Source organism: Leptinotarsa decemlineata, unplaced genomic scaffold (genome assembly GCF_025532065.1).
Source record: "Leptinotarsa decemlineata unplaced genomic scaffold, Ldec_3_MD MMD2_tig00026307_RagTag_RagTag, whole genome shotgun sequence".
In the NCBI taxonomy this organism is placed as follows: domain Eukaryota; kingdom Metazoa; phylum Arthropoda; class Insecta; order Coleoptera; family Chrysomelidae; genus Leptinotarsa; species Leptinotarsa decemlineata.
This window is the reverse complement of record NW_027412681.1, coordinates 9298437-9313607: the sequence shown is the minus strand read 5'-3', so window position 1 is coordinate 9313607 and position 15171 is coordinate 9298437. Positions and strand designations below refer to the sequence as shown.

Genomic DNA, 15171 nt, shown 5'->3' with positions numbered 1-15171 from the left:
TCTTTCAGTTTCCATGAGATCAAGAGAGGTCAAAAAATTATCAATGAAAATCTTCAATCATCAGTCACCCAATGGATTGCACCTAATGCTTTCCGGGCAGAAAAATAGAAGAAGGTCAATGCGGGATTTTTTTCCTTCGTGAAGGCAAGGGAAAATTTGGGTTTATACCGAACTCAGATTCACAAAACATGTAAATCAAGTTTGTAAGGCTTTTTTCAACCGTCTGAGGCATGCATATCCTAATAGACTTTGACATTGATGCTCGGCGTCATCAGAAAATACAAAATAGTTTCTTCTAATTTTCATACGGAATCTGTAAATACGATCACATAAGCTCATTGTCTGCGAATTGATAAAATTTTATTCTGGTGCTAAATGAAACTATAGGCTACAAATAATTATTTTCCGTGGAGCAAAATTCATTTCATCCGTGGCGTAATTAAAATTTCTACATAATGTGCCATTCAAATTTTAATGTAGAAAGGATTTTTTGAAAATATATTCGCAATAGATGTTTTGGAATTTCTCATGAAAGTAATCTAGAAAGGAAAAGTAGGTGTATAAACCTGAAGGAATTTAGAATGTAATGCTCTCAGAAAAATGGGAATGAAAAAAAAGGAAAAGACAATCAATATGAAGAATTCCATGAAGAAGTCACAGAACTAGTGACAGAAGGGAATTCCTCAATGAACTGTAACAACAAAACAAAATCATATTGTATCAAAATGAAAATAATTGGAAATGAAGAACATGAATATCATTGTCCAACTGAATTACAAACGGCTAATAGTATATTACGCACCGAATGGAATAAGGAGCCCATTATCCACGAGCGAAAAATTCTTAGCACGAGGCGTTAGCCGAGTGCGATAATTCGCGAGTGAACGTAATTGGTCTCATCCTCGAGGCGCGTGCTATACTTTTTCTACGACTGACCGTAGAAAGGAATGGTAAAATATATCTGTTTGAGATTATGGCTATGAATAATAAATTCATTAACTCAGAACTCAATTGAATGATTTAAAAATTGGTAACAATATTTCCTACACACACTTCATTCTATTTTCTATAATGTTATCCAATTTGGTCTTAGGGCAAGTGTCTTAAGGCGAAACATCGGTGTATACCAGTGAGGATGGCAGTGTTCTATGTAAGTGCAATTTGTTACCATTCATTTAAAGTAGAACTCATGTGAATGATATCTGATTTTTATTCCACAACGAATGTTTGAAATACAAACTGAGTAGAGAAAAGTATCTTCTGTATTATTCAGTGTTCATATAGAAGTATTTGTTTCGAAAGATTTTTTTTCTTTCGTATAATTCAATCTTTATATGAAAGTAGCTGTTTTAGAAGGACTTTCTTTCAGTTTGTGTCTGAAAGTTACTTCTTTGCATGATCTACACATCCATGTATAGAGTTACTTCCTTCCTTTCTTTGGAAGACTCCCTCATCCTAATTTTTTTGTATCAAGATGGAGTAGTAGAAAACCAAAAACTTTTCTTTCCCAAAAATTAATCACCCCTAAAAAATATAACCCTTTCAATTCACTAATATATAATTATATGATTTACATAAAAAAATATCCAGCCGTGGGATTAGAACACAGGATATGGGAAAAATACATATAATATATTCACGCTTTACCGCTGAGCGACTCTGGCGATTACAGATTTGATTGAGATATGGGTAGTAAATATAATTGATATTCGTTTTGTGAGTGAATAAATCAATTAAAAGAGTTATAAATGAAATAATTATGTCAAATACAAGTGCGAACAGGTATTTTTTGGTCTGTAAAATACTTTCAAGTCCTTTTGCTTGGCTGTTATAGTTCATAGAATTATCGGAAGTGGGCTTTGCTTTAGAGGCGTCTCGTCTGGTAAATGAAATACAATTGGCTGTTGGCTGGTGAGGTTGAATAATTCAGTTTGCCCTTTTTGTTGGGTCTCAGTATTTCAAAAATTGTTGCAAAAAGTTCATAAAAATTAATAGAAGGAAGAAGCTGAGTTGTGCTACCTTCGAAAACGAATATTTGCCATCTGGAGCTGCCTTAATGAATTGATTATTTGTGCAGTGGTAAGCGTCGACGATTTCTTCGGTTTATAGAGAGGAACGTTATTTGGAATATTTGCTGATGTCCACATTTTTTTTATATTCAGGGTACTTTTGAGCATACAGTAAATTGCCCATAATGACGATGGTTTTAAAGTTTTTGCTTAATCTTCGAAATAAACGAGAAGAACTTTTTCGGAAAACGAAGTAATGTTTTTCTTCTCTCTTCAACTCATAAGCTTTTCGAAATTACATTTGTATTTTTCTCTTGATTGCAATTTTTGCTTGCTTGGTAATATCTGGTGGGGCATCACAAATTTCTCGATCGTTATCACTCATTTTGACTTTTTACGAGATACTGAGTGACAAGTGGTTGTTGCTTCACGGATATAACTAGATTCATTACCAACCTACAAACCGTTGAACAATAAATTTACCGTAAAAATAATTTTTATTTCGATTTTACAGAGAATCTGAAGAGAAAATTCACTGATTTTGGCTTTTGGACAATTGAATGTATTCATGACATCATATTTATCAGAGAAAATGTTTCATATCTCATCATTTTTTTAAATTTTTCACGGAAGTGGCCGCCATTAATTTAGAATACACGTGTATTCTAAATGAACCAATACCTACCTGCTGTCAAATACGAAATGAATAGTTTGAAATGGAGGGAGAAGGAAAATAATGTAAATAAAGAGAAAATGCTAACCTAAACAAGAACTTACGAAGCAGTGAACTGCTTGTGTGTGAGAAAGGATAATATATATAATTGAAAATTGTTTGTATGGAAACGATTTCAAATTATTAAGGTATTTAGATCAATGGACATAGTACAGTAGATTCAAATTAAGAATAACTTATTTACATTATGAAATTCATATGATAGCACATATACTCGATATAAAGGACTCAAGAAGATCGTGAAATCGGGAAGAATATACGTGGCGTAATGGGAAACAGTAATAGAGATATAGTATTCCATATTGTCACATATAGGGATAAAAAATTGTATAAGGAAGCGATCACAGTTGATTGAGACATACTTTATTAGTGACACAATATACTAGACTACATATTTAGAAATAATTATCATGATAAAATTCATATTGCATGTACATGGTATAGGACACATAGAGAACTAATGAGTCTTAATATCACGATGAACATACATGAGGCAACGATTTTGGAATTCATGATACTGACTCATTATATTAGTTGAAGGGCTATTTCTGCACGGGGTATAAGATTGATATATTTTTTGAGTTTTTTTTTGAACATTTTTGGATTTGTCTCGCATTTCAGGTTTATCGATAATGAGCTGAAAAGTTTTCAGCCTAAGTATCGATAATTTTTTTGACCTGATGACTGATAGACTTCGAAGAAACAAAGAAACGAACAAGTTTTGTAAAAATCAAAAGAAGACATTTTGGAACACAAAACAAAGCAAGAGCAGGTAACAAGCAAGAGAATATAGGTGGAAACACTGGAATCTTAAAAAAATTACATTCATGAAGTGGTGCATTCAAACAGAAAAACCTATATAGGTCAGTATTGACACAGGTGTTGAAATTGGGTTTGATTGTTTGGCCACCAAGGAATCCTACCCCATGCGTGGTTTTATCCAAGTTTTTTCGCAGCAAATCCATCTTCTCATCACCTCTCTAAAACTCTTTCATATATTTGATCAATTATTGAATGTATTCGAGCGGATTACTTGTCTATAATCCACGACAAATAACTCATCGTAAATATAAATTAGAACCATGTCTAAAATTCCGAAGTTTTGAAGATGTATTCTGGATGACTCCTTTGGAAGGGAAGAAATTAAGCTTTGGATCATCAATATTGAAGTTCATGATTATACTCTCGAAGTCCCTAATTTGGAATAACCATAAAGCAGCAATGTGATCAGTCAGAAGTCGTAAATGCCAAAGCTGTTTGTTTCATTGTATCACTTGGAGAATATATCAATTATTGATCCCACGTACCCAACAGAAATTACTCTATATTCCATTTACGTGACTTCAATCTCCAGCAAGATACATAAAGCATTCAGGACGATTCTTAGGGGACTATTGGAATACAAAGTGAATAACAACGAAACGAAATCTCGACGGGTTCAATCAAGGATGTAGAAAATCTTCATTTGCTGGGCAAATACACGGAAAGCAATGGGACGTGTATAATATACCGGGTGACACAGAAAACATTGTTCACGGTGCCATTCAGTTCTTTCTGTGGTAGGAAATTTCAATTTATAAATAAAGTTTTAGTTTATCAAGGACATTTTCAATAGGAAAACATTTGAAAATCTATTCTGGTTCAACTGGAAATGAAAATGTCAATAATTATCTTTTCTACGATATAACAGAGATTATTTTTGAAATGGTAGGGTACAAGTGATGTTCTTTAATTTCAATATGGCGGCACTGTGATGACATCCACGGAAATATTGCCAAACAACTTCATGTAGTGCACAGAAGACAAATGCAGTTGTTCACTTCATTTATATCAAAAGTCCCAATAGAAAACGGCTCATTTTTCTGTGGCATTGATTATATTAGATTATCGGGTAGCTGGCCCATGGTCTGATTCACTGCGACCTTTTCAGATCTATTTTTATGTTTCTTGATTGTTAGAGCTCATTGTCTAGCTTAATTTCTTTGACACTTGACACTGACCCCTTCATGTAGCTGGCAGCCTCTGACTTCTCTTCCCCGCATCTTGCGTGTCTCAGCCTTGCTGCCGCTTCGTATTCACAGAGCACATGCAGGGCGGTTTCTTCCTCTTCTTGACAGAACCTGCATTGGGTTTCTTCTGTCAGAGCCACATGTTTCCTGAGTCGGCTATGACCCTTTAGTAGACCCACCACTACCCTTACAACCTTACGATTGTGGTTTAGCAGGTCTTCCGTGAATCTGGGCGATGGTCTCTTTATGAACTCTTTCGCCTGCCTCATTCCTGGGAACTTATTTCACCAATCTATCAATTCGGCTTGCATCCATGAGTTTATGGATGTCTTTAAACATGCATTCGCTACCCAGCAGACGGGTTCTGGACCGATCATAGCCTTAGATGCGCCTTCACGGACTAGAACATCGGCCTCCTCATTGCTCTTGTGACCATCACGTCCGGGTATCCAAGCTAGAGTGACCCTATTTTGGGTACTTAGCTCCTTAAGTGCGCTCAGGCAGCTTCCCACTAGTCTTTAAATGAGCTGAGCGCCTCAATAAGCTGAGCGCCTCAATGGGGAATGTTCCTCAATTCACGAGTTTTTCAAATTCACTTCGGAAAGTATTCAAATTGATGTTTTAAATGTTGGGTTTTAATTTTAAAAGGGATTTGTTTCTAATAGAGATATTGGCAACAGCGCCTATATCAAGTTGAAATAATTTATATGTACCTAGATATTCTACTTTATAAATCAACAGTTAAGGCAAAATATAAATTATAGTTCAATACCACCCCCACAAGCCACATAAACAACAGTTGTTTTGTTATTTATTTATATAGAAGAAGATAGGTTACGTGCACAAAATTTCATGTCACATAATGTCTCAGAACATAAGTAAACAGAACAGCACGCCTTTGAAATATATCATCTTTGTTTGTCTCATACAGGTAACAGATTCATTGTCCTTTATTAGCTATAACCGATGTTGCCAAATGTTGAAATAGAAACGAATTCTTTTAAATGCTGAATGCATTATTTCATTTCTCTTCTTCAAGTATTTAAATACTTTTTTAAAGAAAAAGGTTGACATGATAAGGAGGAACATTCCCCATTGAACAGTGCCATTGAAACAGTGTATTCTTCATTTTCCACAAGAACTGCTTCATGAAATATAGTATGAAGCATAAAAAATTTCAATTTTTCAGGATGCTTTTGATTTTTATCGATTTCTATATGGTTAATGCCGCCACATGTCGATATTTTCTCAAGATCCACGTCATAATTCAAGTTATCGACGAGAATACGCATCAGCAACTGATTTTGGCGCATCATTAGAGCAAAATAGTGGAATTCTTTCTCCAATTCATCGTTGATGTATAATGGAAAAATAGACGTAGTAGTCAGTTTCTTGGGTTTTTAGTAACATCGTTTGTGGGAGTCCTACTATAGGCTCATGCCTCTTCAGGGTTAGAGTTGGTTGGTTTTTTTTTTAAGCCAATATACTCATCTATCCCCATCTACTTTAATTATCCTTATCTAAGTAATTGGTTGGTTTAAACGATTCTTGATGCATTCTGGGTTGTGTTGTTTGATTATGGTGGGTGGTCCGGGTACATTTGCGGTGGCTGATATTTGCGAGTTCAGGTTAGAGCAGGCCTGAGGGTGGGATAGTCAGGCTCCAGTTTGCTCCAGGCTGGGTGGTCCACTATATGATGAATCAGTGAGTACTCCTCGAGTACCCAAAGGTGGGTAACATATATAACAAGGTCGCCTATCGATGTGACATTTCCCCAATCAGAGCAACAATACTGGCTTCAATCAAAAATTGGAGTTCTTGGAGAAATGATGTCCTCTATACTCTCGGAACTCAAGATCATGCAAAATTGCACAATAAGGCAGAAATCTTGATTCGACAAATATAGGAAATATTTATTGAGTGGTACAAAATGAACAAAGAGACCATAAGTAAAATATGGAAGGAGAGAAATCGTCAGCAGCTTTTCTTTCATTCCCCCTATTGAATTAATGTATTCACATGTTGTTCACTAATTCAACATAATTGAACACATTAAAAAAAAGTAACAAAATACAAACTAGTCAACTCCATTCATGAAGAGATTCAGGATATTTTAGGAGCATTATATGAAAAAAACCTATCGAAATTTTTCCAAGTATGTTGTGAAATTTTAAAACAGATATATTTCAACATTACATTATGTACCAAGGACCTTTTCACCGACGAGCTATGTGAATAGGATGATATTCGTGATATTTAAAAAAAATCATATGGACATGATAAGTTCCAATGTTGAATGTTGCGACAGATATGAATTTTGTTGTGATTTATTGTAATTTAATGTCCCCGTCTTTCATTTTGAACGGAAAGAGGGGTCTTGCGACACATCATTTTGAAGCTCCTGACGAATACTTCACAACCCTAGAATATGAAGTCAATATCTTCACCCACTACAAAATGGCGAAACATTCAATAATTTCCTGAATACAAACACATTAATATCGATATTTCTAGAAATATTCCTTTTTATCTGCCATATGGCAATTCCAACAACCCGATAAGGTTTGTTTTGTTTATAAAAACGACAAAAATGTCAGTACGACAATGAACATCATTGTTCAGTTAAAATAATTTCATTCAGTTTTCGGTCTCACTAGTAGAAAGATACCACGTCAACAATATCTAAAATGGTTAATTCTCGTCCATTGCAAAAAAATAGAAGCGATTTTTGTTTACGGTGCAACACGTAACTTTCACGAGACCGAAAGGATTTTCAATGAACATTTTCCGAATCGTCCTATCTGTAGAAAATATTTGAGGAAACTTGTATCCAAAATCACAACTACCGGTAGTGTACATAACAAAAAGCCCCCTGGTCATCCGTACTTTCCGAAAGAACAGCAAGTACAAGAAATTGGTGAGATGGTAGTAAATCCTGAACAGTCTATTTATTCCGGCGCGAATGTTTGTGACGTGTCTTCTTCTACTGTGTGGAGACTTTTGAAGTAGAATAAGTATCATCCATACAAAATTAAAATGGTACACCAATTAACTGAAGACGACCCTGTTCGAAGAAGAGAATTTCGCGAAATCATGACGGAAACCATTGCAAGGCATCCTACCTATCTCCACAATATTTGTTGTAGTGACGAACGTACATTTTTTTCAAACGGCAATGTTCACACACATAATTGCCGTTATTGGAGTGACACCAACCCTCAGGTTTTCCGGGAAACACACATAAGTACCCAATATCTAGGAAAAACATTTTTTGTGCATGAATATTGGAAAACCATATTGTAGGACCTCTATTTATTGATCGAAATTTAACAGGGGAACTGTATTTGAATATGCTGCAAACAACTGTTGACCCTTTCATCACTGAAATCATCGAAGCGAATCCTAATGAATTCGATATGGATATTGTATTCCAACAAGATGGAGCACCACCACATTACTCCAGACAAGAAAGAAACTATTTGGATACTACTTTTCCCGGTCGTTGGATTGACTGTCGAGGTCCTACAGAATGGCCAGCCCGCTCACCAGATTTGACACCTTTGGGGCTATTTGAAGCAAAACGTGTACAAAACTGAACCTGCTTCAATATTGAATATGAGACAGATAATAATAAATATTTGTAGAGATATTGACTGTGTATTACTGTGTTCGGCGCCCAGTCGTCATCCTGATAGTTTCATCTGTTCGAAAAATACAAAGGGGGGGGGGATTAAAGAAATGCACTGTGTCTGAAACCAGCACTTCACCCAATCACAAGAAAATAAATGAGAATTTATATGATGCGTTCATTTTTAAACAGAAAACATTTGTTGTTTGTCCAAAATGAGGAGGGCCGGAATGGGAAAAACGGATACTGAAAAGTCGATTAACTGAAAAAAATGCTCATTTACGAGATTATTCACTTGAAGTCTGGAAATTTTCAAAATTCCGTTTAGTTTCGGAGACATTCGATGGGAACCAAAATTCGCCAATTTGGTACTAATTTTTTAGCGTTATTTACGGATATATTAAAAAAAAACTTCATCATTGACATTTTCAATGCTGTAGATGACTGACAGATTTTCGATATGGACCGGAGAAAATAAACAACCATTGTAAGTTGTTTTTTTTGTGTATCACATATAATCCTGATCATAAAATGTATGTGAATGAGATTCAAAATAGGCAACTTTACATGATTTAATCGACTTTGTATCTCTTGTGGTTGCTGATTTTCCCATATTCATCCTCTATTTCTTAGAAACATTGTATGAGCAGATTTAATTTTCAGGTACAATCATTTCTTACCTGGAACTGTAAGGTGGTTCATCGTCGAAGTAAAGACCTCGGTCCAGCGATCTATCCCGTCTATCTCTTATCGGTAAAAACTCTCTTTCGTGATCCATTGTGGGGCCTCGGTCCAACGACTGGTAACGAACAGACATCGGATTGGAAGGCCTGAAACAATGAGATGGTTTGGAATGGTAAGAATTTGTTGGCTCTCAATGTTTTCCACATACTTTTGGAGGTGACATTATTGAATTGAATGACTTGTATTCAGCCTAGTGCCACTGATGAAACAGATCTGTCTGGTATCGGAAAAGAAGATCATACAGAGAGACAAGAGAAAAGTATGGTCGAATTTTCAGAATCAGAAAAACGATTTTTCAGGAATATGGAAATGAGATTGCTATTATCATCCAAAATGTGAATTCATGTAAATTTATTTCATTCAAAATGAAACAAGAATCAATTCAGTTTTCGCCGATGTAAAAATCAATTTGTAGTTGTTGAAACTGACGTGGAAAAAAGGCTGATAACTTTATTGTCGAAGTTGTTAAACAAAATACAGACAACATTTGGTAATAGGCTAAATAAGAAAATGTAATTCGAACATTTCAAACGTTGAATAAACTATATATTTCACAGAATATAAAAGTGTGAAGGAATGGTAATAATATTCTTATGAGTACCATATTGGGCGAATCCATCAAAATTAAAGAAATGATGTTCTAACTTTCATGTACAACTACATAGTATGACACAACGTCGCTTTCCGCTGTCTGGCTTTATGCATGCTCAGATTTTTAAAACTAAGGAACGGATTTTGCTTCGGGTTCTTTCAATAGATAGAGTGATTCAAGAGTAAGCCTCTCTCTCCAGAAAAATGTGAAGAGGGGGTAGATCTAGAAGGATATCCATGGCCGCTGACGGTGTGGTACTGATGGCACCACTATTGGCCAGACAAGCCTGTCTCTGAAAGTAAGAGAGCTTCGCCTGGGCCGTTTTCTGTAAAACCTTCGGCCACCAGGCAACTGCACCATGAGTGATCATTGGTCTGACAATCATCACATAAATCCAATGAATTTGTTTGGAACCTGAACCCAAGTTTCATCACAAATCCTTCGACATGTCCAATAGGTAAATTACATCGAACATCAGTCACATCAATCAAACAAATACCCTATTTTTTTTTTAATGAAAAAAAAAAACAAACAAACCATGGAGAAGTTGACCTACAGATTACATAACTCTAATCAGATACATCTTCTACAAACATTTATACATTGTATGTATTTTTCACATCAACATATTGGTGTATCTGTGCTCTAGGCAAACCTGAGATCCAAGCTTTAAGCTTATTTTTGAACATATTAATGCCAAAGATAGTTTCGATATGTGCTGGAATAAAATTATACAGCCGAGGAGCTAAGTAAGTATAACACTTTTGAAAAGTATTTTTCTCTGATTTTGGTACATAGGTTGGATTCATTTTGTGGCGAGTTGCATAATGGTGTTCAATTTTTCTGAGTTCATGTTTATTTTTGTGTTGCCTTATAACAGTTTTGAAGAAGTAAAGTTGCATTATGTCTAAAGTCAATGTTTCCTTATATAGCGCTCCTGTGGGGTAAGTTATTTTTTTATTTGTCATTATTTTCAGTTAATTTTTGAATTTGTTCTAAGATTTTTATATGAGAATTACTTGCTGCTCCCCAGGCAACTATCCCATAGGAGGAGTGAGTTTCAAACAAGGTATAGTATAGCATGAGCATTTGAGCTGTATCTAGGTAGGATGTCATGTATTTCAATCTATATGTAACAATACTCAATTTTTTCAACAAAAAGTCAATATGTGCATCTCATTTTAAATGGGCATCTATATATATACCAAGATACTTTATTTCATTCACTGAAGAAATAGTGAGATTCACATTATCATATTTTATAAGTAGTGATTTAAAACTTGGTAAATGGCTAGCATAAGATGTAAAGGTAATGTTAAATGTTTTAGCCATATTAATACTCAGTAGTTCACTTTCAAACCACTGAATTATAGCTTTGAAATTTTCTTCAACTTTTTCTTTCAGACAGCTCCACGTTTCCGATTTGTACTGTGTCATCTGCGAAACTTATTATATCCCCTTCTATATGTAGCATGAAAAGATCGTTTAGGTAGATATTGAAGAGAATTGGACCCAGAACTGTCCCTTGGGGTACACCATATTGTACTATTCGAGATTCACTGAGAGTGTCTTTGATTTTCACACATTGGTTCCTTTAATGGAGATAACTATAGAGGAGTTGGTGGGATGTTCCTCTGAATCCAATACTCTCAAGTACCTCTAGAAGGTGATCATGGCTAACTGTATCAAATGCTTTCTTCAAGTCTACAAATATACATAGCGATGGTGATTTTTTGTCTATATATTTACTGATTTTGTTAGTAAGGAGTGTTATTGCATCTTCAGTTGATTTTCCTTTTTGAAATCCGAATTGATTGTTTGATAAGATTTTATATTTTGTTAGGTATTTTTCAATGCGTAATTTCAAAATGGTTTCGAATATTTTCGCAGAGTTTGTAGTTACGGATATTGGGCGATAGTTATTCATTTTGAGTTTATTTCCAGACTTGAATATTGGTGAAATAACAGCACACTTGAATGGAGCTGGACATATTTCGCTACTGAATGACCAGTTTATTATGTATGTCAATGGAACTGCTAGTTCTTTTGCTATTAGTTTGATAGTTTCAGCTCTAACAGTGTCAATTCCGGGGGGTTTTTTGTTCTTCAAGTTCTGAATAACTTGCAAGACTTCATATTCAGTTTTTTCTAGGAAAAAAGAATTCATAATTTTGGTTTTTGCTTTATTTTTTTATAATTTGGTCTTTTTTGTATTTCATCCGCCAATACTTCACCAATTTCGCTATAGTGTTCAACAAATTTGTTAGCAATTTTTTTCTGGTCAGTAATCATAGAACCATCATTGAATTGAATTTCTTTGGTAATCTTGTTACTCCTTTTATTTGTCATTTCATTGATAGTTTTCCACAGTTTAGAGAATTCTCCTTTATTATTTTCAATTTTGTTTCAATAAAAATTTATTTTGGCTTCCTGTTATTTTTTTCAGTCTATTTTTGTACTGTTTATATTTTATTTTATTCATTTCTGTTGGGTTGCCTTTCATTGTCATATAAAGATCAGTTTTCTCTTCAATGGACTTCAGTATACCATCAGTACTCCACGGATTCCTTTTCATGTTTTTCCTACTAATTTTAATTGTGTTTGTGCTTTTTTCCACGATTTTGTTGGTTTTTTGAATTAATATTTGAGTAGCAAGTTCAATGTCATATGTCGAGTATGAATCCAGCCAATTTTCCTCGAAAATGTTTTCTTTTAGTTTTTTGTTATCGATAATTTTTTTATACTTCAATAAATCAAATGATTTTTTCTTTGTTTCAGGTGAAATGATTTGTAGTGCAATAGAGAAGTGATCAGTTATATCTGTTTCAAAAACGAATGAAATGTATTTGTAGTTATTTGAGGTATCTTTTACGAAACAATGATCTATACAAGTACCAGAGTTAATCCTTGTTACCGACTTATAACCAATGATGGTGATTTTCAGTAACTTACTCGTTATAATTATTTTTACTAGAATCAATTCTCTATTGTGAGTCATATTCATTTTTCTCAGCTTGTTTTAGGAAACATTTCCACTGTAAGTTCATTTTACGCTCTTCAGTTTCTTCTTTCAGCTCACTCATTTCTTGTGATGTACTATTTGGAACCTTTGATGTTGTAATGAATATTACTGGAATTTTTTCCCAACACCAAACCGTTATTTCACCACCTCTACACGTGTTTAGATCACCAAGATTAATTTTCCTCTTGAAGATGATCACTTGGTGATCAAAACACGTGTCGAGGTGTTAAAATAACGGTTTGGTGTTGGGAATATACTCCAGTAATATTCTTTACCCATTTCTGCTAGTGCATCATTATTACAAGTTCTTCTTCTAACTCCCAAATGAGAAGCCATCCACTATATATTGTATTCAAAGTGACGTCATTTTGAATCCACACATTAACATATATACAAGGCGAATCGCGTGCAATCGCTGATAATCATTAAGTGCTATAGGGCGAAGCGCGGCCTTCTATCGGAATTTATCGAGGTTTGGTAATATACGTTTTTTTCATTTGTATAAGGTTGAAAAATGTTGGGCCTAAATACATAAATGATCTTTGTGTTAAACATTTTTTGAAAGAGTGAATTTGAAGGTTACTGTTGAGAATCGATCTGGTTATCCTTATTTTTTTCACCGTGAATTTTTTATGCGTACTTAACATTTTATATCAAGCAGGTTGGTATTTTCATAGAGTAAAAGAGTGGGGAATAATCTACCTTTTTTAGTATGATTTAATCAAGATGTTTTATGATGTCTGTAGAGATTGTAATGTGGTAATGAAAGCACCACCTCATACCACTATGCAGTATCTGATAATTGATTCAGCGAGACTATTGTACAAAATAATCATGTTTTTTCTTGAGTAAATATTTCTTAGATCAGCGTATGTGTTGGTTTATTATAGTACCTTAGTATTTTATCGATGATCAACTATGGATGGGGAGAAAGTTATGTGTTTGGTTTCTTAATGTTCAAACTCAGTGAATTGTGGTTTAACCATAGTAAAACTCTTTCAAAATCCGACTCCGCTTTATAATTTAATTCATCCCAATTCTCACTTGTGATAATTAGAGCTGTGTCATCTGCATAACATATTAGATATCCTATAAATTCATTATTCTGAGCGATACTGTTTATATAAACAAGAAACAATATCGGACCCAATACCGTTCCTTGTTGTACTCCTATTTCTACCTTCAACTCTGAGCTAATTTCTTTTCCAATTTTCACTACTTGGTATCTCTCAGATAAATAATTCCTCAAGAGATCAAGTACTGAGCCGCGTATACCATTTTGTCAGTTTATCAAGCAGTTTGCTATGGAAAACAGTATCGAAAGCTTTGGCAAGATCAAGGAAGACGGCAAGACAAGGATTCGTCCATGGCTTTTACTGTGTGCTCTAGAAAATCAAGTATGGCATTTTCTGTGTTTGATCCTTTTATGAATCCATATTGTCTCATTTTATTTATATTCACCCTGCGGATTGATGTATATGTTTGGTAAAACTGATAAACAAAATGCAAAGAGTACACTCATTTTACTGAGTTTGACGTGCTGGAATATTTTTTTCCAATAGATGAATTTGTAACTTTGTACATAATGTACTGGACAAATAAGGTCCTGTTCTGTTCACACAACACACTGTACATACAACTGAAAAAATATAAGTTCTTTCATTTTCTATTCCTTACTCAATTTTGTTCAAATCACTGAAATTCACGACTTCTTCAGTAATTTTGGTCTCAAAATGGAACTGATGAACGTCCCAATTTCTCGATTAAAACAAACGTCGGTTAGGAGAGTACACATAGCCAGAATAATTACTGATAGCTTTTTCATTCAATCTGGCTTGCTAACAGTAAATTACCGTCCTCTGTCTAGCTCACACTAATTCGTTCGATTCATTTTCACGATTTATTTTCAGGCGGTTGGTTCAACCCTGGTGGAAAAACGCATGATGTATTCGGTGTTGCCACTCCACTTATATCAACAAAAATCAGTTATATCCATTGAAAATGATTCTGAAAAAAAGTTGATTTTTGCATTACATTCTTTAATTTTCTCATATTTACTACTTGATGCCGCCAACTTGGTTGAAAATTCGCGCGTCGAGGAGACGCGTTGCAATTCTGTTTTATAGGAGCAACCCAGTAAGTACTTTTAACAGGTAAATTCAGCATTTGTTTGAAGGTGATTGACAATGATTCATGATGAATTTCACTAGTTTGGACTTCCATTGTCTACTATATAAAATAATTTGAAATCCCTGAAACAACTAAAAAAAAATAATTAAAAATGCTGAAAATAACAATTATTTTAAGCAAAATAAACCTGAAATGAAATAATAGTGAAATAAACTACAAGTAAAAATAGAACAATTGAATAAATAAAAAACAAAATAAAAATAAAGAAATGAAAAAAAAAATAAAAATAAAAAGTGTAGAGATT

The 15171-nt window shown here is 34.3% G+C and overlaps 1 protein-coding gene across 1 annotated transcript in view; it reads right to left on the bottom strand.

Moving 5' to 3' along the window:
• The window catches only part of brp (ELKS/RAB6-interacting/CAST family member bruchpilot), a 182703-nt gene that overhangs the window by 139686 nt on the left and 27846 nt on the right, over positions 1–15171 (bottom strand). Inside the window, 1 exon segment of the mRNA XM_074180862.1 lies at positions 9060–9209. Within this exon segment, the coding sequence (XP_074036963.1) occupies positions 9060–9209 (150 nt within the window).